General features: G+C 36.3%; 1 protein-coding gene across 1 annotated transcript in view; it reads left to right on the top strand.

Annotated features, from left to right (window-relative positions):
* The window catches only part of GLRB (glycine receptor beta), a 90,697-nt gene that overhangs the window by 38,469 nt on the left and 25,100 nt on the right, over positions 1-27,128 (top strand). The window contains exons 2-6 of the mRNA XM_052654786.1: positions 285-391; positions 2,069-2,136; positions 19,214-19,443; positions 19,552-19,634; positions 21,594-21,734. Coding sequence (XP_052510746.1) covers positions 285-391; positions 2,069-2,136; positions 19,214-19,443; positions 19,552-19,634; positions 21,594-21,734 — 629 coding nt within the window. The remainder of the gene's footprint in view (positions 1-284; positions 392-2,068; positions 2,137-19,213; positions 19,444-19,551; positions 19,635-21,593; positions 21,735-27,128) is intronic.

Genomic DNA, 27,128 nt, shown 5'->3' with positions numbered 1-27,128 from the left:
GGTCTGCTTAATTTTATTTAAAAGAAAGAAACATGGATTATCTGGGGCAGTGTTTTATGCATTTGTTAAAATTAAATGCTGCATTACTTTTCTGTTTTTTTTTTTTTTTTAATGACAGATATCTTTGGGGCTTCTGATAATATCTATTACTTTTCACTTCTATTTGGAAAAGACATGCTATATATTTGTCTCAAAAAGCAAAGTCTTTCCTCTAGTGAAAATCACCCATGCCTGTTGCTTGCTGTTTCTAAATACTTACCAGGGTTTTGGTTTTTCTCTCATAGGCAACAGTCAGCAGAGGACTTAGCCCGAGTACCCGCCAACTCCACCAGCAATATCTTGAACAGGCTGCTGGTCAGTTATGATCCCAGGATAAGACCAAATTTCAAAGGTTTGTCTCCCCCCCATCAATATCTCCATTCTTTGCAGTTTAAAACCTAATTTTATCTGTGTAAAATCATTTGTTTTGGATATTCAAAACAGTAATAACTGTTCTGTAATGTTCTTATGTCTGAGCAATTAAATGCAAAAAATGTTTAAAGATAAGCAAAACATTACTTGTAATAGTTGTATATGGTTCTAGGGTTTAAAAGAAAAAGGTATATTGTGAATCAATAGGCTAACCCAAGTGACAGGTTTTCTATTGTGAATTAATAGGCTAACCCATGTGATGAGTTTTCTAAGTACTTTGTATCCTTAACCTTAATAATTTAAACTTAGGCTCTGGCTCTCATTCAGACACCAAAGTTCTACTTTGTAGGAGAACAGCCATATACTCATTTCAGAATAGAGAAAGCTCTGATAGGCATTTAAATTATTTTTTTACTCTTTGTTAGTTTTTTACATTGATTTTAAAAAAAAATCCCTCTATGTTTTGGCTAAAAAAAAGCCATATGGTTTTTAAAAACATGTTAACTTTGTGAATAAACGTGACTATATTTTTACTCCAGTAAAATATTACCACCTGTCACACCATTTAAAAACCAAAACTGTACTTGCAGTAAAAGTTGTGGGAAGATTGTATACGTTTGCCTGCCTTTCTTTCTGCCTTCCCTCCTTTCTTTCTTTACTACTTTCCCTCTTACTTTCTTCCTCTTGCTGAGTTAGGAAGTTATACGAACATATCTCTGGAAAACTGCCATCTTTGTTGCTGGCTAAGGACAGGTATTAATGTAGATCGCATTAACATTAGGAGGCTTGTGTTTTTTTTTTTTTCCTTTACAAGGAAAAAAAACAAAAACAAAAGAAAAGCCTGCAGCTGCTTCTAGTCAACTGAAGTTATACAACGATGTAAAAACAGAGTTTTTTGTTCATTACCAGAACCTACTCTGTTACTTTCAACAGCGCCATGGTCTGGGTTGTCACATGTCTACCATGTATTGATTGGACACCTGTTTTTCATCAGTCAGAGGTTATGTGGCCAAAAGGCTAACTTCACATTTTCCCTTTGTTAGCCCAAGCAGCAACCCACAATGAGTGAAAAAAAAAAAAAAAGCAAAAAAGAAATTGGCAGCATTATACCTTAGTTCTCACTCTATGAACTCTAAAATTATTTTCCAACAGGTCAGGCAAAAATCTTTATAATGATTCTGTTGTATGTCTGATTAAGTTTACATTTTCATGGATTAAAAATCAAAATATAGTAATTGTTGTATTCTGCCTGCCATTTAAGGTAAAAATTTGAAAGACTATAAAATGCAAAACATAAATCATATTTTTAAGTGATGTTTAAAAAATAATTTATAATATCTTATAGTAAATGCATCAGCTCAGTTGAAAAATTTTTAAGGTAAATGTATTTTCCCAGAGTCCCTAAAATTTAAGAGAGAAATATTTCTGAATAAATAATGCTATGAAGAACAACATAACTCATTTTTTGTTTGTGTGTTGATCCCTATTTAGAAGAATAAGTTAATAGCAATTGTAAACATGTATCTTGAAACCATAGGTTTATACATCTGTGTAGATTGGAGAAAATATAACAATCAACTGTATCAACCATAAAAATATGAAGATTCTGACAAGGTTTTTACAGCCACTAAACTATGTCCTTAATTTTTACTGACAGGCATTCCTGTTGATGTAGTAGTCAACATTTTTATCAACAGCTTTGGATCTATTCAAGAGACAACAATGGTAAGATTAAAACTCATTTCATATTTTTAGTTGTGAATAGTTTAACTGGAAAATATTAGAAGAAATTATAACTGAAAAATAAGGAGTAATTTCCAGGAAAAAGAAAATGCATGCTCTTTCCTAGTATAAATATTCAAATTTCAGGGTTTTGTTGAATTAGTGATTTCAATGCCTTTGTATTTTTGCAGTTCACATTTAGTCTTTATACTGCATTGAAACTTACAGAATTGGGAGAATTTACATTTTCACTCTGAACAACTAAGTGGATGCCACCTGGGAAAGGGGTTTGTGCAATTAATATTCTGGTGCAACATTGTTTCCTAAGATGCTTATGTGTATGAGCATTAAAAAATATTTGTGTTCATGGTCTTTTTTTTGTCTTCTAGTCTCCTGAGGATAATCTTTGTTTTCTCTCTTGTACTAATTTTGTGATGTGTGAAGCAGAGAATTGTAAAGAGCAAATTTGATTTTCCTGAAGTAGAGCAACAGAGCTCCCTGAAAAGATTATGTTATAGGAAGAAAGAACAAGGAAAGGCCCAGGAAGAAAAGGAAGAACAGGAAAGAGAGGCTTGGGGTGGGGCTGCTGACTGGCATGAGTTGGGTGTTAGGGACAAAGAAGCTTGTGAAGGATGATTTGTGGATTCCCTGAGTGATGTGTGGTTCAATTACCCTTCAGCTTCTCAAAGACATTCAGGAAAGTCCACTTGCTTATTAATGTTTTAAAATATTAATATACCCTTTCTGAAAAACCACATGCTGAAATGGTATTTCAGGTGGGAGGAAGAAGGCTTAAAAGTTTTGTTTTCGGCATCATTTTTTGAGATACTTATATGTTTCTTAAGTAATAATATAAGGTGTAGATTAAAAGCTTAATAGTAATGATTAGAACACAGTGTATCTTTTCAGGGAATATCTCAGACCAGAAAAAGAATGTATTCCTGTATTCCTAGGAGCAGCATAGTATGTTATAAAATTGTATGTTGCATTTAAATTATGACACATTTTTATATTAATTAATATCATAGTAAAATATATTGTGATGAGAATGTTATTTATTTTTCATACAAGCATGTCTTTAACTCTGAATACTTAATTTTTTTTAGAGAGTGTGTAGTTTGAATAATTAGTTATTTTGAAATCAAGTCCAAAATTCACTCCAGTGACTTTTAGTTAACCTAAATGGCTGTATATCTAGTATATTATAGAGCAAGAAAGTGCTTAAACAATGTAAAGACAAGTATGTATCACTGAGGAGACAAGAGTTGCATTCATCATTTGAAAATATGACTAGTTTAAGCACTTCCCATAAGAAGAGTGAGAAGCGTAATTTTCTCAAGGTGAAACTTCTAGGAAATTTATTTGGTATCTGTGCTTTTCCCTGTACCCTGGTTTATCTTTCATGGCACCACTATACTGCCCCTAAAACACCATGATTGAGGTGTTGCATCCTGTTGGAAACATCCCCAAAACTATCCTGCATTTTAGGACAACTAAGACAGGGTGGTTGTTGTTTTTTTTTTTTTTTTTTTTTTCTCATTTGCACAAGAGCAACACATGTGTCCTAGCTCATTAAGTACCATTAATGTATCTATTCTTTAATAAATATTGAATGCCTTCCAGTTAACAGACACTGCACTTTTGGTCCCATCAGTCCATCTTTGATTGTATCAAGCTGAAAATACCTGGGGTAAAAGGCTGACAGAAAAGGGGTAGGAGCTTTCTCACAGGTTATTTGAGGATCATAATACAATAGTGCATGGTTTCTCAATATGATCTTCTCTCATCCTTCTGCTCACTCTTCACGGTAGCAAACCCAGAGCACCAATTGCTGGGGCCAGATTCCACCGGTTTTCAGCCTGCGCTCTTACCTCTGACCTCCATCTCTTGTCTGAGCAGAGCCTCTTACTCTGAGCTACACTCACTCACTCTCTGCCGCCTTTTCCATCCATGTCTTTCATCTCTATCATTTATTTGTTTGTTAAACTGTTCGCTTCTTGACTGTAATTCAGCTCTTTTTGTGTGTTTTAATTTTGTTCTCTGATGGAGTACTAATCTCTCAAAGTCAGAAACAGTGCATTCTGCTTCTTCATTTTCCATAAAATACAGAAGACAGTAAGCCCTCAATGAGTGAGCCCATAAATAATGCCGTATTATTAACTAATATTGATTAAATAAATTAATAAATTCTGCTTTTGCCTAGCAAAAAGTGAGCCCAGGTCACCATAAAAGTATTGGCAGAGCAAACTTTAAAAATAGACTCGTGTTGAATGTGTGTGTGTGTACGTGCCAAGTGCTGCAGCCGTGTCCAACTCTTTGCAACTCCATGGACTGCAGCCCACCAGGCTCCTCTGTCCATGCCCTCCTCCAGGGGATCTTCCTGACCCGGGAATTGAACCCGAGTCTCTTACATCTACTGCGCTGGCAGGTGGGTTCTTTCTACTAGCGCCACCTGGGAAGACCATGTTGAATTTATTGATTAAATAACAAAGTAAAGAATGCTATTACAGTAGAGTGTTAGTTTTGTCAATTTAGAGACCTTTATGCAGGGGAGCCAAATTATTTATATTTGCTATTTCTTTTGAGGAAATAACCTATCTTTCTCTTTGTGTTGTGCAGATATAGCCTAAAGGTTCAGAATTGAAACCATGCTCATCAAATAGACTTAAATAATCTACTTTATTGTAATGATTATTTTTTTGGTTTTGGCAATGTTTATTTCATACTTCTAAGACAGATTTTTACAGATGTCTCTTTCAGGGCTGTGATATTTTATAGATTTGCTCACTTTTTCCAAAAAACAAACTCTTTAATACCTTGTTATGTAATAGTTAGGAAAGGTACAAGCTATTATCCGTATAGAGGTAACACTGTATGTCTTCTAAGGGGAAAAATGTGTTGAAGACAAAGCTTGTTCTTCATGACTTGTTACAAATAACAATTGGAAATAGTAGCGATGACTCAGGAGGGTAACTAAGAAGATACACAGGTGTGGAGAGCAGTTATATTATAAGCAAGTATTTCTTTTTTTTTCCTCCTAGTCACCAAGAGTGGGCTTATTTACTTTTCAGCTTTACTGAGGTATAACTGACAGGTTAAATTGTAAGAAAGTTAAAACGTGTGTGATGATTTGATACGCTTCTACATTGTGAAAGGATTTCCCCCATCATGGTAATTAATACATCCATCATCTCGTGTCTATTTTTTTTCTTCTGTAAGAACATTTAAGTTCTGTTCTCTTAGCAAATTTCAAGTACACAGTAGTGTTAACAACTGTGGTCCCCATGTTACACCCTAGATCCTCAAACCTTATTCATCTTATAACCGTACATTTATACCTTTTACCAACCTCTCCCTGTTTCTCATACTCCAAATTCTTGGCAATCACTTTTCAACTCTCCATTTCTATGGATTTGACCTTTTTTTTTTTTTTTTTTTAATTCGACATATAAGTGATACCATGGCGTGTTTGTCTTTCTCTGTCTGGTTTGCTTTACTTAGCATGATGCTCTTCAAGTTCATCTATGTTGTTGTGAATGATAGTATTTTCCTTCTTTTCTTAAGGCTGGATAATATTCTACTTTATATGTATGCATATGTCCGTGTGTGTACCGTGTTTTCCTTGTCCATTCATTCATTGATGGGTGCCTAGGTTGTTTCCATACTCTAGCTGTTGTAAATAATACTGTAGTGAACATGCAAATGCAAGCATCTCTTCTAGATGTCTCGTTTCCTTTGGGCATATACCCAGAGGTGGGATTGCTGGATCTTATGACAGTTCTATCTTTAGTTTCTTGAAGAATCGCCATACTGTTTTCAATAGTAGCTTTACTGGTTTGAATTTCCACTAATAGTGTATAATCTCTTCACATTCTAAACAGAACTTGTTACTGCTTCTCATTAAAAAAAATTATTATCATATAGTTGATTTACAAAGTTCTGTTAGATCTCGTCTTTTTTTGGTAATAGCCAATTGCAGATGGTGACTGCAGCCATGAAATTAAAAGACGCTTACTCCTTGGGAGAAAAGTTATGACCAACCTAGATAGCATATTCAAAAGCAGAGATATTACCTTGCCAACAAAGGTCCATCTAGTCAAGGCTATGGTTTTTCCAGTGGTCATGTATGGATGTGAGAGTTGGACTGTGAAGACAGCTGAGCACCGAAGAATTGATGCTTTTGAACTGTGGTGTTGGAGAAGACTCTTGAGAGTCCCTTGGACTGCAAGGAGATCCAGCCAGTCTGTTCTGAAGGAGATGAGCCCTGGGATTTCTTTGGAGGGAATGATGCTAAAGCTGAAACTCCAGTACTTTGGCCACCTCATGCAAAGAGTTGACTCATTGGAAAGGACTCTGATGCTGGGAGGGATTGGGGGCAGGAGGAGAAGGGGACGGCTGAGGATGAGATGGCTGGATGGCATCACGGACTCGATGTACATGAGTTTGAGTGAACTCCAGGAGTTGGTGATGGACAGGGAGGCCTGGCATGCTGCAATTCATTGGGTCGCAAAGAGTCGGACATAACTGAGCGACTGAACTGAACTGAACTGAAGGAGCATATTTCTTAAAAAACAAAAGAAAATAAGCAAAAAGATACCTCCAGAACAAGAGGCTGGAAAAGTAGAGAGACTTAGATTTGTCTAAATACAGAATATATGTTCATGGAAATAGTATGCTGAACAGTGTTATATAGTAATAGTTCATGGTAATAGTATGCTGAACAGAGAGGCTTGTGCTTGAATCTTTTGTGTACTTGATGTGTTACACCCTAAAATGAGTGAAAAAACTACAGAAATTAAGGAACAATATTTTTTCTGGCATCGCCACCCTAAAGGACATTGACTGTAGGGTTGTGATGCATCTGCAAGTTAATGTCATATTTTACAGTAGAATCTCATCCTAAAGAAAATGAACCATTTGTTACTAACTCTGTTGTACAGTTGAGGTTTTGTTTATTAATATCCCCTTAGAAATTTCCCTACAAAGGTCTGCTGAAATAAAGGAAGTCCTAAAATTTGGAAGCTTCAGTATTGGCCAGAGCTTTCCTCTGCAGTTCAAGCCTTTCTGCTTTAACTCCAGAGCCTGGTGGTGGATGCAACATTAAGAGCTGCAGACAGAGGTGAAGCAACCTTTGAAGGAAGTGGGCAGCCCTTTTCCCCAGTGTATAAAGTTCATTATCTAACAAAGAATCCATTGAAGTGATGGGCATTAACACTGTAATGATATTTTAGCCAATTCTGTTTGTAAAACATTCCTTCCTGCTTATTTGTCTTTTAATTCAGATGCTAAATGTCAATGGCTAAACAGAAAGCAATTTCACATTTATTCACAATCTGTAACTGTGTAGTAGAAGAAAAATCACAGCCATATGAATACTCCTGAAACTCTCCAACCTCCAGGGCTATGTGCTCCTTCAGCTAGTTTTCGCATCGCAGTTTTTAGCTTTATGGTTCCTATTTCTCATGTCTGTCTTCATCTACATTCTGCTGCCTTCCATTTCTGTAAGGTCTATGATTAATGCTGTAATTCCCTGGTGGCTCAGATGATAAAGCGTCTGCCTGCAGTGTGGGAGACCCGGGTTCAATCCCTGGGTTGGAAAGATCCAATGGAGAAGGAAATGGTAACCTACTCCAGTACTCTTGCCTGGAAAATTCCATGGACTGAGGAGACTGGTAGGCTACAGTCCATGGGGTCGCAAAGAGTTGGACATGACTGAGCGATTTCACTTTCACTTTCACCAAAATCATCAAATAAATATAATCATCCTCTTTTGAAGTTGTTACGACAGTCATTTATTATATCAGTTTATATGCTACTGCTGGTGACAACTGAACTAAGACCCTCAAATCAGTGAGAATATAGGTTTGTTAGAGGCAAAGTGGCATCTGCTCTACGGTTATGCTTAAAATATTTGTTGATTTCTCCATTTGATTCCTACCTTTGACTGAAATCTGTGGGTTTTTATAATAGAAAATGTAAACTTTTGTACTCATGGGAGACAGTTAAGTATTATGATATATTATAACAAACTATATACATATTTTGCCTTGTCAGAAATACATAAGAACTCTTTCATGGAAATAGAGCCTGTTTATAAAATCTATTTTCTTTAGTGTAGATATGCTTTGTAATTATATCGAATTATTCTTACACTACAATCCATGATCCTGCCAAACTTTCTATGCCTTTCTGCTGCATGAGTTTTGTATGTGTTTTAATAGTAGGCTTCATTTCTGTTTGGGCAACACAGTTGTACCTGACAAGAAAAAACTCATATTTGGGTTCAGCTAAAATAGCAGTGGCCACAGGACTGGAAAAGGTCAGTTTTCATTTCAATCCCAAAGAAAGGCAATGCCAAATAATGCTCAAACTACCGCACAATTGCACTCCTCTCACACACTAGTAAAGTAATGCTCAAAATTCTCCAAGCCAAGCTTCAGCAATACCTGAACCGTGAACTTCCAGATGTTCAAGCTGGTTTTAGAAAAGGCAGAGGAACCAGAGATCAAATTGCCAACATCCACTGGATCATGGAAAAAGCAAGAGAGTTCCAGAAAAACTTCTATTTCTGCTTTATTGACTATGCCAAAGCCTTTGACTGTGTGGATCGCAATAAACTGTGGACAATTCTGAAAGAGATGGGAATACCAGACCCCCTGACCTGCCTCTTGAGAAACCTGTATGCAGGTCAGGAAGCAACAGTTAGAACTGGACATGGACCAACAGACTGGTTCCAAATAGGAAAAGGAGTATGTCAAGGCTGTATATTGTCACCCTGCTTATTTAACTTATATGCAGAGTACATCATGAGAAATGCTGGACTGGAAGAAGCGCAAGCTGGAGTCAAGATTGCCAGAAAGAAAGAAGAAATATCAATCACCTCAGATATGCAGATGACACCACCCTTATGGCAGAAAGTGAAGAGGAACTAAAAAGTCTCTTGATGAAAGTGAAAGTGGAGAGTGAAAAAGTTGGCTTAAAGCTCAACATTCAGAAAATGAAGATCATGGCATCTGGTCCCATCACTTCATGGGAAATAGATGGGGAAACATTGTCAGACTTTATTTTTTGGGGCTCCAAAATGACTGCAGATGGTGATTGCAGCCATGAAATTAAAAGATGCTTACTCCTTGGAAGAAAACTTATGACCAACCTAGATAGTATATTCAAAAGCAGAGACATTACTTTGCCGACTAAGGTCCATCTAGTCAAGGCTGTGGTTTTTCCAGTAGTCATGTATGGATGTGAGAGTTGGACTGTGAAGAAAGCTGAGCGCCGAAGAATTGATGCTTTTGAACTGTGGTGTTGGAGAAGACTCTTGAGAGTCCCTTGGACTGCAAGGAGATCCAACCAGTCCATTCTAAAGATCAACCCTGGGTGTTCTTTGGATTGAATGATGCTAAAGCTGAAACTCCAGTGCTTTGGCCACCTCATGTGAAGAGTAGACTCATTGGAAAAGACACTGATGCTGGGAGGGATTGGGGGCAGGAGGAGAAGGGGATAACAGAGGATGAGGTGGTTGGATGGCATCACCAACTTGATGGACATGAGTTTGAGTGAACTCTGGGTGATGGTGATGAACAGGGAGGCCTGGAGTGCTGTGCGATTCATGGGGTCGCAAAGAGTCGGAGACAACTGAGTGACTGAACTGAACTGAAAAGAGCTTAATTCTGGTTCTTGGAAATTACTTATCTTTGTTGTTTTAAAACAATTTTATTTTATATATTTTCTTCTATATGTAAATTTAAATTTCTTTTCTTAAAACTTGTCTTAGTTTACTATTCTTTTTGCTTTTTGCTTTATTTTTCTCAATATGACATTTTAAAAAGTTTTATTAAATACTGTTCTGTAACACCATATGACTATCTAAATTTTTATTATTGCTTTTGTTATTAACTTTCCAATGTTGTTTCATTTATTATAGGATAATATTGACATGCTTGCCCCATTTTTTTTGTCTACTTTGCATCTTAGATACTCGAATCTTAAAATATTTAATTTCTTCTCTTGCTATTCATCTTCAGGGCTTGTGCCCTGTGCTGGGCTAAATAGTTGTCCCCTAAAGAGGACCTTTTCCTAATCTTTGGAACCTGTGAATATGTTATTTTACACAGTGAAAGAGACTTTGCATCTGTGATTAAATTAAAAGTCTTGCAATGCAGATTATCCTGATCATCAAGTGGGCCCAGTATAATCACCAGGGTCCTTAGGAGAGGAGACAGGAAGGGAGAGTCAGTAACAGGAGATGTGATGTAACCAGTGCAGGGGAGGTGACATGAAGAGGATCCAGGTGAAGGGATGCAGACAGCCTTGCCATGCTGGGCAAAGCAAGGGATCAGACTGGCTGCTCAGACCCCTAGAGGGAACCAGCCTGGACCTCAGCTCAGTGACTCTGATTCTGATGTTCTGAACTCCAGACCTAGAAGGTCAAGATTGGTCTTGCCTTAAGCCACTGACTGTTGGTAATAGTTTTAGCAGCATTCAGGAACTGATACACATGCTGGTGGACACAAGTTAATAATTTTTTCTCCCAAATTCTCGGAGAATATTCTGATTACATATGACTTTCTCCCTAATGTTGCTAGAGGGCTATCTGATTACATACATTACTGTTTCCATATATGGAAATGCCAAAATAGCTAGTCATTTTTTGTGCAGTGATTATTAAAAGTCTCACTCAAGTTAATCATCAAAAGGACATAACCAGAAAGAGAAGCTATGTTTTTATTAGTTAATATATACTGTATTTCTGTGTCTTTTCCTTGTCAGTTACTTTTTAGTGGATTTACCTCAAAATGATGGTAAATCCTTTTTATTCTATTTCTTCTAGCTGTTTTGTTCAGAAGCTTTGGTGACTCAACATCATAAGTCATAGTATTATGCAGTTGGCTCTTGAACAACGCGAATTTGAACTGTATGGGTCTGCTTTTACCGTTTTCACCATAGTACTATCTGTGTATGAGGTATGGCTGTTTGGTTGGCTTAATCCATGGATACAGAGGGCCAACAATAAAGTTACATGTGGATTTTTAGCTGCATGGCGGGTAAGCACTACTAACCCAGCGTTGTGCAAAAGTCACCTGTCTTAGACCATCAGGAAGGATGAGAAACACCCCAGTTTTATTTTCCCTTCCTGTAATTTGTCACTATCAACTGATATAGAAAATTTGCACCATTACATAAGTGGTGTAAATAATGCTGGACCAATCTCCTAATCTGTTGAAATGTCATGGAAATTACTTCTTCACTACTGTATTTAACAGAAATATATTGAGAACTTTCTGTGTATCTGATCTGGCAGATTGCAACGCTTATGGAGGTTATAGTTAAAGTGGCCACACTGCACCACATAGCAGGTACCCCCAATCAAAATGGAATATTGGCATAGCTCTAGAAAAATTTAGATAGTCATATGGTGTTACAGAACAGTATTTAATAAAACTTTTTAAAATGTCATATTGAGAAAAATAAAGTGTAACCTAAGAATTTTTACTGACGTTTGGTTAGCTTGCAGTTCTTGCATGAAATGTCTAACCTCACTAAGGATTAAATTTAAATCCTTTTCAAACCAGGCTTGGTTGAAAAACAAGCTCTGTTGCCAGAACTTTAAATGTAATCCTGCCGGATACCATGAGATTTGATCTTCTTTGTTTCCATGAACACCAATTTTTTATCATAAAGAAAATAAAAGAGTAAAAATTGCATATATAAGTGTTAGGTAAAAATTACAAGTAACCATGCTAACTATCCTAATGATAACACAAGATATAAAACAGTTCTTAAAACTAAAATATCATTAATGAAACAAACTAGTTTTAATGTCTTCTTGTGATATTTTTATTGCCTTGAGGAGTAGCTTAATTTGGGTGTTAATTGGTACTGAAAATCTTGGAGAACATCCATTTTCCAGATCATGACTGTTAGTGTGCTATTTGTGATGAACAATGATAGTATTTGTCACCAAGTTCTTTCAAAACAATTAAGTAATTTTCCAGTGATAAAAGAAGTCTTTCTGATGGGAATTTCTTCATTGCAAAATAATATGATAGAGTTGTAAATATAGTGATTGAGTAATTGAAAATGAAAATAAATAGGTTTCCAAATTAGTTAACATAGAGCATTTGAAATGCCAGTAACTAGCAATTATTTAGAAATGCTCATAAAAAAATGAACGAAAGCATCCTAACTAATAAGCTTTTATCTTCTAATGAATGTGGAGCCAAAGCTATTAATTTAAATTGTAAAAATTTTAAACACCCTTTATATAAACTTGCAACAACTTGTATTCACTATAATAATATGTAGCTACGTAGCTGATAGAAAAGCATCTTGGAAGGACTTTCATTATGAGATAATAAATTGTAATGACCAAGAATAATACAATGAAGTAACTGATTTCCAGTTTTTCAGTGATGCTCATTCTAAAACAACTCTGGAGTTCTATTAAGAAATAAAATTTGATACAGGATTATAGTAGAGAGCCCAAACTAATAGTGTTTCGAGCTTATCCCAGTGCAGCTAGAAGCAAGAATTTCAGTAGATGCTCAAGGCACAGTTTCAAGATTTGTGACCTTAGAAAGGGCTTACTAAATAGTGCAATTGTAGGTCAGTTGGCACAGTACTGAGCAAACCCAATGAATTACAGTATAGGCAGGTTTTTTTTTTTTAGCAAAAAGCCTATTAACCACTATTACCAACATTATAAAAGAATAGCAACATAATGAGTATGTCCCAATAAAACAAAATGCTTGCTTAGCACATAATATAGTCAGGTGAAGTTCATGTACTTTACGTATGTTTTCCCATTTATTCCTTATGAAAACCCTGTACTGTGGGTGTGTTATTTTATCTCCATCTGATAGACAGGAATCTTTGTTCACCTCTTAACCCTCTGCCATCTTCTTTCGTTATATGCCGCTCTGCTGTGGGTAGTCACTCAGTCGTGTCTGACTCTTTGTGATTCCATAGACTGTAGCCCATCAGGCTCCTCTGTCCTTCCATGAGGGTTTTTGCTGAAATTGTCAGTGGCTTCCTCATTTGCTCAAGGTATTCAGTTTGATTGTATTTGACCTTTGATGGTGTTTACTCTGTTGACCATCTTAAAGCTTTTGACTCTAGTTTGGTGAAATCACATTCCCAGGGTTTCCTACCTTTTCTCAGACTTCTAGCCAGCCCTTTAAATGCTTTTCTTCCCCAGGGTTAGCTTTGCCCTTGTATCCCTGCTCTAAGTAGTAATACTAGGCAAATTCTTCCTTAGTCCTGATTTTTAGGGGGTAATGTTTTCAAGATTCATTCATGTTGTAACATGTACCCCAATTTCTTTCCTTTTTATGGCAGAGTAATAATCTATGATGTATATGTGTATGCAACACTTGGTTTATCCATTCATCTGTTGATGACACTTGCACTGTTTAACCTTTTCACTATTATAATTAACACTGCTATGAAAAAGGGTGTACAAATATCAGTTGTTGTCTCTTCTTTTAATTTTTAGGAGCACATGACTCAGAGTGGAATTGCTGGGTCATATGGTACTTTTGTGTTTTGCTTTTTGAGAACAAAGCACAATTTTTAAAAGGTTGAAACAACTGCATTTTGTGAGGACATGTCAGTGATTCATTTAACTCATTAAAAAGGGAACCATCATCCTGATTTTAGCAGCTACACTGGCAAAGTTGCCTGGGAGCCATGCCTAAATAATGCTGAAAGACTCTTGTCAGTATGTGGCAATGTCTCAACAGTTACTTCATTTTTATCCAGCCCTGTTTCTAGAGGTGATTTGTGGTATCTAATAATAACAAAAATACGACGAAGTAATTGAAATAGTACTAAATGTTCAGCAGGCAAACAATAATACTCATATCAGGAAGTGAGCTATGCATTAATTCAGTTGTCTATAACAAGGATCCCTAAATCCCCAGGCTGGGAACCAGTACCAGTACTTGTTAGGAAATTGGCCACACAGCAGAAGGTGAACAGCTGGTGGGGGGGGCGAGTGAAGCTTTATCTGCCACTCCCCATTGCTCACCTTACGCCTGAACCACCCCACTCCCTACCACATTCATGGAAAAATTGTCTTCTAGGAAACCAGTTCCTGATGCCAAAAAGGTTGGGGACTGCTGGGCTCTATGGCTTAGCTTTTAGTTCCCTGAATGCCAGACAAAAAGGAAAACATGATGATAGGCTTACATTGTATTTCCCAGTAATAGGAAGCATATACAAAGATCTTTTGTAAGGCACTTAGATCAAATATGCCTAGCACACAGTAAATACCTGTATAATGATATTATAGTTTTATATGGATTAAACAAGTGAAAAATTAAATCATCTTCAAAATTTTCATGTCATGATCACTGACCGAAATAAGATAACATGGCTTTAATAACACACTTATAAAAGATACATCGGCACTGTTATCTAACCCTTAAATATAACTTTAGGACATGGTATTTTATCATAATACCACAAATGCATATTTGAGATACTGAGGATTAAAGATGCAGTTTTTGATGATTTGATAAGACACAGTAGTTATGTTGTTGTTTAAGTGGCTAAGTTGTGTCTGACTCTTTTGTGACCCCATGGACTATAGCCTGACAGGCTCCTCTGGGATTTTCCATGGGAAATTCCAGTCCATGAGATTTCCCAGGCAAGAATACTGGAGTAGGTTGCCATTTCCTTCTCCAGGGGATCTTCCTGACTCACGAGTCCAACCCATGTCTCCTGACTTGGCAGGCAGATTCTTTACTATCTGAGCCACCAAGAAAACCCTCCACAGCAGTTAGAGGAGGTAATAAAATAGCTTTTAGTGTATATACTTTTGGAATACCAATCATTTTGACGGATTATTCAGTGCAGTTCAGTTGCTCAGTTGTGTCTGACTCTGCGACCCCATGGACAGAAGCAGGCCAGGCTTCCCTGTCCATCACCAACTCCTGGAGCTTACTCAAACTCATGTCCATTGAGTTGATAATGCCATCCAACCAACTCATCCTGTTTTCCCCTTGCCCTGCCTTCAATCTTTCTAAGCATCAGAGTCTTTTCAGATGAGTCACTTCTTCCCATCAGGTGGCCAAAGTATTGGAGTTTCAGCTTCAGCATCAGTCCTTCCAAAGAATATTTGGGACTGATTTCATTTAAGATGCACTGGTTGGATCTCCTTGCTGTCCAAGGGATTCTCAAATAGTCTTCTCCAAGAACAGAGTTCAAAAACATCAATTCTTCTGTGCTCAGCTTTCTTCAGGAGAAGGCAATGGCCCCCCACTCTAGTACTCTTGCCTGGAAAATCCCATGGACAGAGGAGCCTGGTAGGCTGTGGTCCATGGGGTTGCCAAGAGTCAGACATGACTGAGCGACTTCACTTTCACTGTTCATTTTCATGCATTGAAGAAAGAAATGGCAACCCACTCCAGTGTTCTTGCCTGGAGAATCTCAGGGATGGGAGAGCCTGGTGGGCTTCCATCTATGGGGCCTCACGGAGTCAGACACGACTGAAGTGACTTAGCAGCAGCAGCAGCAGCAGCTTTCTTTATAGTCCAACACTCACATCCATACATGACTACTGGAAAAACTATAGCTTTGACTAGATGGACCTTTGTTGGCAAAGTGATGTCTCTGCATTTTAACATGCTGTCTAGGTTGGTCATAACTTTCCTTCCAGGCAGCAAGTGTCTTTTAATTTTATGGCTGCAGCCACCATCTGCAGTGATTTTGGAGCCAAAAAAAAAAGGGTCTGTCACCGTTTCCACTATTTGTTTCCCCATCTGTTTGCCATGAAGTGATAGGACAGCTGCCATGATCTTAGTTTTATGAATGTTGAGCTTTAAGCCAACTTTTTCCAGTCTCCTCTTTCACTGTCGTCAAGACACTATTTATTTCCTCTTCGCTTTCTGCCATCCTTATGGGATGGTGTCATCTGTATATCTGAGATTATTGATACTTCTCCTGGCAGACTTGATTCCAGCTTGTGCTTCATCCAGTACAGCATTTCTCATGATGTACTCTGCATATAAGTTAAATAACCAGGGTGACAATATACAGCCTTGATGTACTCCTTTCCCAGTTTGGAAACAGTCTATTGTTCCATGTCCAGTTCTAACTGTTGCTTCTTGACCTGCATACAGATTTCTCAGGAGGCAGGTCCGGTGGTCTCACAGTCCCATTTCTTGAAGAATTTTCCAGTTTGTTGTGATCCACATAGTCAAAGGCTTTGGGTGTTCTGGAACTCTCTTGCTTTTCCCATGATCCTGCAGATGTTGGCAATTTGATCTCTGGTTCTTCTGAAGTTTCTAAATCTAGCTTGAACATCCGGAATTTCACAGTTCATGTACTGTTGAAGCCTGGCTTGGAGAATTTTGAGCATTACTTTACTAGCGTGTGAGATGAGTGCAATTGTGCAGTAGTTAGCATTCTTTGGCATTGCCTTTCTTTGGAATTAGAATGAAAACTGAGCTTTTCCAGTCCTGTGGCCACTGCTGAGTTTTCCAAATTTGCTGGCATATTGAGTACAACACTTTCACAGCATTATCTTTTAGGATTTGAAATAGTTCAACTGGAATTCCATCACCTCCATTAGCTTTGTTCATAGTGATACTTCCTAAGACCCACTTGACCTCACATTCCAGGATATCTGGCTCTAGGTGAGTGATCACACTATTGTGATTATCTGGGTCTGAAGATCTTTTTTGTATAGTTCTGTGTATTCTTGCCAACTTTTCTTAATATCTTCTGCTTCTGTTAGGTCCATACCATTTCTGTCCTTTATTGAGCCCATGTTTGCATGAAATGTTCCCTTGGTGTTTCTAATTTTCTTGAAGAGATCTAGTCTTTCCCATTCTATTATTTCCTCTGTTTCTTTTCATTGATCACTGTGGAAGGCTTTCTTATCTCTCTTCACTATTCTTTGAAACTCTGCATTCAAGTGGGTATATCTTTCCTTTTCTCCTTTGCTTTTTGCTTCTCCTCTTTTCACAGGTATTTTGTAACGCCTCCTCAGACAGCCATTTTGCTTTTTTGCAATTGTTTTTATTGGAGATGGTCTTGCTATTTTTCTTCCATTGCAGTCCATTTTAGTTCGCTGATTCCTAGAATGTTGACGTTCACTCTTACCATCTCCTGTTTGACCACTTCCAATTTGTCTTTATTCATGGACCTAACTTTCCAGGTTCCTATGCAGTATTGCTGTTTATAGCATCAGACCTTGCTTCCATCACCAGTCACATCCACAACTGGATGTTGTTTTTGTTTTGGCTCCATCCCTTCATTCTTTCTGGAGTTATTTCTCCACTGATCTCCAGTAGCATATTGGGCACCTACCGACCTGGGCAGTTCATCTTTCAGTATCCTATCTTTTTGCCTTTTCATACTGTTCATGGGGTTCTCAAGGCAGGAATGCTGAAATGGTTTGCCATTCCCTTCTCTAGTGGACCACATTTTTCAGAACTCTCCACCATGACCCGTCCGTCTTGGGTGGCCCTACACAGCATGGCTCATAGTTTCATTGAGTTAGACAAGGCTGTGGTCCATGTGATTAGATTGGTTAGTTTTCTGAGATTTTGATTTTCATTCTGTCTGCCCTCTGATGGAGAAGGATAGAGGCTTATGGAAGCTTCCTGATGGGAGAGACTGACTGAGGGGGAAACTAGGTCTTGTTCTGATGGGCATGGCCATGCTCAGTAAATCTTTAACCCAAATTTCTGTTGATGGGTGGAGCTATTTCTCACTTCTAATAGTAATATTAGATCTTATTATTTAATAAAAGATAAGCTATTATCCCTTCCTGTTTAAATATTTACATTTTGATTTGAAAATGATGATTTATTTCATTTTTATCATATCAAAAGGCTATGGATAGGTAATATTTTGTGAATTTTGAATACTTGAAAATAAGGATGCTTAAGTCAAAGTGGTTTACACCTTGGACATTTTTGTGCGTATTCTCAGTTCAGCATCTAAAATTAAAAAAGACCTGAGCATGATGCCACAATGCTGAGTTTGAGTTTATATATTAACAAGCCAATGTGTGTCAGAATGCCATTTCACTGGCAAATAAATGTATTAAGGTGTTAAATATGTTTCTAGGGTCATATCTTCTTAGAATCTCTGTGTCTTGATATAATTCACCTTTTACAAAATTGTAAAATTAAAACTTTAGAGAGAGGCAAAAAACTGAGGTAAGCAGCTATTTAGTGGATTTCCAAACCTTTTTCTACTATTGTTGAATATAGCATGACATGTACAAATTTTGTACATACTTTTGTACATACTTTCTACTCTTTTGCATAATCCAAATCTTATTTGAATACCTCTCTAATCATTTACTTATATGAGTTATTGAGGATAATTTTTCTTTTCTTTCTCAAATATATATATAATCCAGTGTTATATATAGTTTTATTTTTATTTATTTTACTTTTATTGAAATATAGTTGATTTGTACTGTTAATTTCTGCTGTACAGCAAAGTGATTCAGTTATACATAGGCATAGTCTTTTTGCATATTCTTTTCCATTATGGTTTATCACTAGATATTGAATATAGTTCCCCATGTGCTGTACAGTAGGTCCTTATTGTTTATTCATTCTATATATAATAGTTTGCGTCTGCTAATCCCAAACTCCCACTTCATGCCTCCACCACCACCCTTGTAGTTTTATATATATATAAATTATTTTCATAATTTGCTGTTGAGTAAAAGACAAGTGAAATATTTTCTCTTGGCTTCTTGTTTATTTTTAACTAAAATTTATCCTACTTTGGTGGGAAGAATAATGGTAACATTTAGCAGTCCATATGCTTTTATGGCAATACCAACTAACCCCCTGGTATAATTAGTGTTTGTGTTAGGGTAAAGCAATTATTGGTAAAGTACTGTGATGATGTTTGAACTTGCAAGTGCTAAGAGGATATCTGTAGAGTCATTAGAAAGACACAAACGATACCCAAGCTATTGTGATCCTAGTTGATGTTAGACGAGCAAGCATGTTTGTGCTGCTAATCTTTGAACCCATTTTATTCTGGTGCTGAACGTGTTCTTAAAAATAGCAATAAACACACACATGCACGCATATTTTTTTTCCAGGATTATAGAGTCAACATCTTCCTGAGGCAAAAATGGAACGATCCCAGGTTGAAGCTCCCTAGTGATTTCCGGGGCTCAGATGCCCTGACCGTGGACCCCACAATGTACAAATGTCTGTGGAAACCTGATTTATTTTTTGCAAATGAAAAAAGTGCCAATTTTCATGATGTCACCCAGGAAAACATACTTCTCTTCATTTTTCGAGATGGAGATGTCCTTGTCAGTATGAGGTACTCTTTTTATGGATTATATTTGTGGATTTATATTTTTCTTTAAAAATCAATGTGTCACTGAGGCATGTGTTAAATGAGTTCTAAGACCTCTGCTTCTGCTTTCAGGTTATCTATTACTCTTTCCTGCCCTTTGGACTTGACCTTGTTTCCCATGGATACACAGCGTTGCAAGATGCAACTTGAGAGCTGTATGTAAATGAGACCCTAAGTGACTATAGGAATAAAATGCTTAAAATTTCGAGACAATACGTGCTACTAATATCATAGATAGCAATGCTGAAACTAATGCTTTTGATTGTAAATAGGCATTAGAATTGGAGAAGGGAAAGGCTACCCACTCCAGTATTCTGGCCTGGAGAATTCCATGGACTGTATAGTCCAAGGGGTCGCAAAGAGTCGGTCACGACTGAGAGACTTTCACTTCACTTCATTTCAGGCATTAGAATGGTAGCTCAGAAGGTAAAGAATCCACCTACAATGTGGGAGACCTGGGTTTGATCTCTGGGTTTGGAAGATCCCCTGGAGAAGGGAACGGCTACTCACTCCTGTTTTCTTTGCCTGGAGAATTCCATGGACAGAGGAGCCTGCCAGGCTACAGTCCATGGCGTCCCAAAGAGTCGTACATGACTGAGTGACTTTCAGATCACCTCAGGCATTAGAGTAATTTATGTAGGGAAATTATAAATTTTATATTTCAAATATTTTATATTTTATTAGAATTATGTTTTACTATATAATTTGTACTAAGATAATCTTTTGCTATTTTGTTTTGGCATTTTATTAGTTTTTCTAAAATTTCAGTTTAGGTGTAGTTGTACAGTTCTAACTTATTCCAATTGCCATCTTCATCTGAATTAGTAATATAGACAATGTAAAGGAGAAGATGATGTCTCTCCTAATAACTTTTCTAATGTTAAAACTATATTTATCACAGCAAAAAATTTGGAAAACCCTGAAAAAATATTAACTAAATTTTACCAAGCATTCACTTTCTATGGATCTATAAAAAGATTGTTTACAAAATTGGATTTTGTATTTTCTTTGCTTCTGTGATCATGTATTTTTCAGTTTCTGAAAGATATATGTCTTCACCAAAAGGATTAGCTCTAAAATAAGGTAAATTGCTATGAATCTTGTCACGTGAAAATAAAAGTAGGTAATAAAACATGAAAAAATAACACTAGTGTAAGGAGTCTTCAGCCTGAATACCCATATTCTGTGTCCTATTTCTACAGAGAATAACCTTATAAAATGTATTATATGTACTTGATGATACACTTTACAGTTACTTAGTGGTTATTTGTTGTTGTTGCTATTTATTTTTAATTTACTGAAGCTGGATCCTAAATTTGAGCAATATTTATTGCTTTCTGACTATAATTTGAGATTTTGCAGATGGAAGTGTATGTATGTACTTTGTGTATGTGTTGTATATGTGTGTCTGTGTATCAGTATATATTTGTATAAATTTCAAATGTGTATATATATTCACTTCTGTTACTGTATACACTAAAGTATGGCTTTTAAAAATACAGGCATGTAAGAGTTGAATGGTAGGCTATTACATACCATAAAGCCATGGGCCCTTGCATTATAGCCAGGTTACCTAAGCCCACAGTGTGGGCTCCCAGAGGCACTAGTGATGGAGTGATGTCCCTCTGAGGAGCTGTTTTACTGTTTTTCTGAGGTCATGCAACTCCTTTAAGGAAGTTGGTAGTTAATTATTCCAGAAAATTTGTTTTGGTGCTTAAGTTTCTCTAAAAATTTCCAGGTAGCATATGGGCATGTTTTGTCAATGTTTACATTCAGGAAGCTAGTATCACTTATTTCTTACTATTTTATTGATGACAGTTCAGAATTCTGACAATGACAAATGTACTACCATTTTTGACACCCTGGGATTTTAACCATTTGCCATATGCTGATTACTTTAGCTTGTCATTTCTTTAAGCCAATTATCTGTAACTTTTGTATGAATACTTGCATTAGTGGCCATAGATTTTTACCTCTTTACATTTCTAACAGAAGTTTCATGTAAGAATGGCCTATTGTTTTACCATTTCTATATTTAATATTTGGATGTTTCAATATTGAAAAAGTATTAATGTTATATCCCAAGCTAGTATTTTGTTTATTTTTGTTTATAGTTGGTTACACAACTGATGACTTAAGATTTATCTGGCAGTCGGGGGATCCTGTCCAGTTAGAAAAAATTGCCTTGCCTCAATTTGATATTAAAAAGGAAGATATTGAATATGGTAACTGCACAAAATACTATAAAGGCACTGGTAAGTAATGTCCTTTAAATTAAACAAAATGAAGTCCTATTCCAAAGATTTATTTCAATACTGTATATGCTGAGGACAGAATAGAGAAAACTAGTTAAAAAGTTCAAAATTTATAGATGGTTCATACTGATATATTTAAATCTTTCATAAAATTACATTCAGTAAAGTTAAACATTTTTTTTACTCAGTAGATAGTTTTACTTTTCTTTATATAATTACAAATAAAAGAGTTTTAAATTTTTATTTTTTTATTTTATTTTATATTTTATTTTCCAGGCAGTGATATTCTTAGATGTTGCCAAGAAATTCTGCTTTGGCAAGGGCCAGACATTATGGATGTGAACCTTGTAACCCATTTATAGTCATCTGTTGTCATTAGGGCAGTTTTTTGATGTTAGTTGACTGCATATTCTTGATTTTCAAAAGCATTCATCTTTATACTCTGCAGGAAATAATTAGCACATGAGGTAATTGGACATTGGTAAATATTCACTACATAATATTCTCAGCCTAGGTTATGGAACAGCCAATTATGAAATCTCCACGAATTAATCTCATTCATTAAATTACATCAAGCTTTGCAGAAGTGAAAATGCAGTACTCACTGATCAATACTTTCATAATATGATTAGTATTCAAACCTTTGTGTCTCCTATGGTAGTTATAGGTTATTGAGGATGTTAGATATTAAATATAGTGCTATTGCCCTTAGCAATGTAAATAAAAAGATGATTGATTTTGATCATTACATTCATATTAATAATCAGTCTAACTTGTAAATTACCATACAGTTCTAAATCTATATCAGGAAATAAATCAGAGATATTTATGAATAGATGAAATTAAAGTTTAAGATTTTGCAACATTTATGTTGACTTTGCAAAAATAAAAATACATAGTGTGATTGTGGAAAATTTACAGAGATCAAATGTTTCCGCTAAAATTCTGCCATTGTGACATCATTAAGCAAGGACAAGATATGACTTAAAACATTCCTATCTGACACTAGAATAGAAGCGTGAACAGTTGCATATTTGCATCATTGTAATAAACATGACAGAGGCCAGGTCGGAAATAAAGTTAGTTTAAGCATCTGTTATCACTGACCTTCAAATAAATTAACAGATTATATAACATTTATATATAAAGAGTCCCTTCTCTTGTAGAGTTTATAGTATTTTAGGACAAGAAGCAAAATAAGCAAATACACTACTGAAAGAATTGCCAATTTTTTTTTACTGGAAAAAAGGAGCACTCTTAAAAATCTGACCGTCAGTGTACTCAATGAAGAAATCATAGATTTCAATGATTGTCGGATATGGACATGATCTTTTTGCTCATTCTGAGCCAGCTCCTGTATTGAACACATAAAATAACTAAAACACACGGCGAATGACTTACTGAATGTCAGGGGACAAGTCATTGTCAGCTGTGACCTGGGCACAGTGTTCTTTCTCCTCTCTCTGCTCCTCACTCAAATTATAGAGCCTGACTACAGTTTTTAGGGATTTTTACAAATCAACTGAAAAAATGAACTTGAAAGCTGAGAGAGGTATTTTTGGGAGGATTGTTGTATAGAAACACATTTAGTAGATGGCTTTTTGAGTTCTTGCTGTAAGGCATTGTTTTAAGTGCTTTGTAGGAATTCCATAATTTAATCCTCACAGGAATGTTATGAGTTCAGTGAGTGTTATTTTACTTGGAAAATAGTTACCCACATCCAGATTATATGCTTCACATTTTAAAATGAATAATCTCTAAATTGTTTTGAGAAGCTTGAAATATCTTTTATTGAAGTTTTAAACTTCATCTAGAGATGAAAATAAAATTAGTAATTTTATATCTAATTTTATGTAGTATAAAATTATGTAAAAGCATTGAAAACTCTGGTGTTATTCATTTTTTCACCTTTAAGCTCTGCATTTAAAAGTTTTCATTTGGGGATTCAGCAGAAAATAAAGGATAGACCCCTGCTCTTTTATAGATCCAATGGCAAATGAATGAATGAAATATAATCCCTTTTATTTCGAAGAAGGAACTAGGGTGTGCTGTGGTGGAGAGTATTTGGGGAAATACTCAAGATTTATGATTAGTAAATCTTTCCTAGATTTTTGGGTATGGTATTTTTTGATTTATCATAAATGAGTCAATTATATCTCATTATTTACAGAAAATAAAAACTCATGGCTAAGAGAGTAATAATTGAAACTGTATTTCAGTAAACATGCTTTATCAACATTTATATGAATCGTTGTATGTCTATAAGAAACATTTTAGTGTTTGGATAATACTTAGAAATGTATGTAGAAAAATAGAACATTCAAAATATATGGAATGCTTAACAGTGTAGAATAGTAGATAAGACAGAGGGCAGCATGTACAAAAAGGATGGCCAATATTTTCTTTAATTTGTATAAAATCATCCAAAAATCATGATTTGGCTTTAACTTTATTAAAAATTACTGTTTTGTAATTATAGAAATTACACAGGTGGAGAAAAATACAGGTATGCAAGTATAATTCCAACTTCAATTTCTCTACTTACATTGGAAGCCTGAGTGAATAATAATCAAATAAAGCCTCATTGGAAATAGTAAATTGAATTCGCCGATGAACATTTATATCAATTAGCTGCCCACCTGCCTCTAATAAATTTAACAGTACCACAAAAACATCAAAGAAGATCAAGAAATGTTTCTGATAAAAGCTTATGGAGCTAATCACTGTTATATCCAAGCATGTATTTCTCTGCCAAATGCATCCAAGTCCTAGGAAGTTCCCTCGGGGGTTGCCTTCAGATGAAGGACTTAAGTTTCTAGGCTGTCATCTAAATGTGAGGGGATAGGATACAAAATACATTTGCCTGTATTTTGTTGGCTGCTCACTTATGTGAGCACACATATAAACACATATGTGTCCTTCCCTACTTCATAGGCACTAGGTAGATGTGAAATTACCTTGAAAAAGTGATGTTCTTATAGAAAATTATTATGATATTTGTGACAACCTAGGCTCCTCAGTTCAGTTCAGTCGCTCAGTCGTGTCCGACTCTTTGCAACCCCATGAGTCGCAGCACGCCAGACTTCCCTGTCCATCACCATCTCCCGGAGTTCACTCAGACTCACGTCCATCGAGTTGGTGATGCCATCCAGGCTTGTCATCCTCTGTTGTCCCCTTTTCCTCCTGCCTCCAATGCCTCCCAGCATCAGAGACTATTCCAATAAGTCAACTTTTCGCATGAGGTGGCCAAAGTACTGGAGTTTGAGCTTTAGCATCATTCAATCCAAAGAACACCCAGGGCTGATCTTTAGAATGGACTGGTTGGATCTCCTTGCAGTCCAAGGGACTCTCAAGAGTCTTCTCCAACATCACAGTTCAAAAGCATCAATTCTTCGGCACTCAGCTTTCTTCATGGTCCAACTCGCACATCCATACATGACCACAGGAAAAACCATAGCCTTGACTAGACGGACCTTTGTTGGCAAAGTAATGTCTCTGCTTTTCAATATGCTGTCTAGGTTGGTCATAACTTTTCTTCCAAGAAGTAAGCGTCTTTTAATTTCATGGCTGCAATCACCATCTGCAGTGATTTTGGAGCCCCCCAAAATAAAGTCTGACACTGTTTCCACTGTTTCCCCATCTATTTCCCATGAAGTGATGGGACCAGATGCCATGATCTTCGTTTTCTGAATGTTGAGCTTTAATCCAACTTTTTCACTCTCCACTTTCACTTTCATCAAGAGGCTTTTTAGCTCCTCTTCACTTTCTGCCATAAGGGTGGTGTCATCTGCATATCTGAGGTGATTGATATTTCTCCCAGCAGTCTTGATTCCAGCTTGTGTTTCTTCCAGCCCAGCGTTTCTCATGATGTTCTCTGCATATAAGTTAAATAAGCAGGGTGACAATATACAGCCTTGACATACTCCTTTTCCTATTTGGAACCAGGCTCCTAAAGATACATAATAAACACATATGTGTCCTTCCCTACTTCATGGGCACTAGGTGGATGTGAAATTACCATGAAAAAGTGATGCTCTTACAAAGCAAGGTACTTCAGAACCACTCATAGAAAACTCTGTGGGCCTTCTTGATCACAGCAAATAGACTTGTAAAAGATGACTTTTTGGAAGTTTTGAACATGCTTGTTAGTTGGAAGCTTTTGTTCTTATTTGTCCAGGAAAGAGGTTGAAATAAGAGATGGGCATTGAAAAAGGAGAGGAAGTTTCCATCGGTTTGCCTTTCATGTCTTTTTAGAACCTGTGCACGATTTTCACAAATTGCTTAGTTTTAATGAAATTAAAGGGAATGGCAACCCACTCCAGTATTTTTGCCTGGATGATTGCATGGACAGAGGAGCTTGGCAGGCTACAGTCCATGGGGTCACAAAGAGTTGAACACACTGAGCAGTCAACACTTTCACTTTCAGTGAAATTAAAATTTAAAAAAGACAAACACTGTGCATTGCTTTTTTTGATATAATATGGAAACATTTGGCATAATTAGAATTTACTTCAGTTCAAATCAGCTCTTTATATTTGTTATGTATTAGCCCTAATATCTTTCTAATCTCTCCGAGGTATCAATCATTATAATTCACATTAGGAAAAGGATAGATTTCTAGTCTAAGCTATTTGATAAAAGGATAAAAATAGCCATTCTTTTATTCAACAGTTTTTAAGATGTGGATTGTGTGCCATTACTAATCTAGATACTACTAACGAATAAAAATGACATGACAACTATTCTAGCATCTGAAGTATATGTCTTCTTCCCAACTAGCAAAAAGAGATAAATCCAACTTTTTAAACTAAAGCATAGTAAAAAGTAATATTGCCTTTTGCCCCATAATTATTTTATTTATTCACTGTTCATTCATTTGTTTTGACATTTGAAAATAATTTTGTACAGTTTAAGCTGAGCACAGCTGAGAATATTTTAACTTTTTGAAGTTCATACATAACCTTCCTTTTGTTGAATGGGAAATGACATTTTTATCTAAAGTAAGCATTAAAAGAAATCATCTCAGACATCTGGAAATGTCTCTTCTATGCCAGTGCTGTGAGAATATTTGTGTCACTTATTTTCTTTCTCCAGTCAGCAAAGGTTGTTATGAGGCTGGCCATAATTTGTGATTAATTTGGGAGACTAGTTGATATCATGGTAGCTCTAGAATGATGTAAAGTGGTGTCTGCTTTAGTCTATGTCTGTGAAAGTGACATCCTTTCCCTCAGTTAGGGAACATTCCACGTCCTGGAGTGGAGCCAGGGGAGGCTGGGGAGAGATATCAGATGTCTGCTGTCTGTCACCTTTCATCTCCATGGACTGGGGACATTCATTTCTTACCCTTGCTAATGTTTACCTCTAACACTGTCTTCAGGGTTAAGGTATAAATAT

This window comes from Budorcas taxicolor, chromosome 17 (genome assembly GCF_023091745.1).
Source record: "Budorcas taxicolor isolate Tak-1 chromosome 17, Takin1.1, whole genome shotgun sequence".
NCBI classification, from domain to species: domain Eukaryota; kingdom Metazoa; phylum Chordata; class Mammalia; order Artiodactyla; family Bovidae; genus Budorcas; species Budorcas taxicolor.
Note: the sequence above shows the minus strand (reverse complement) of the source record. Positions and strands in the feature narration are given on the sequence as shown.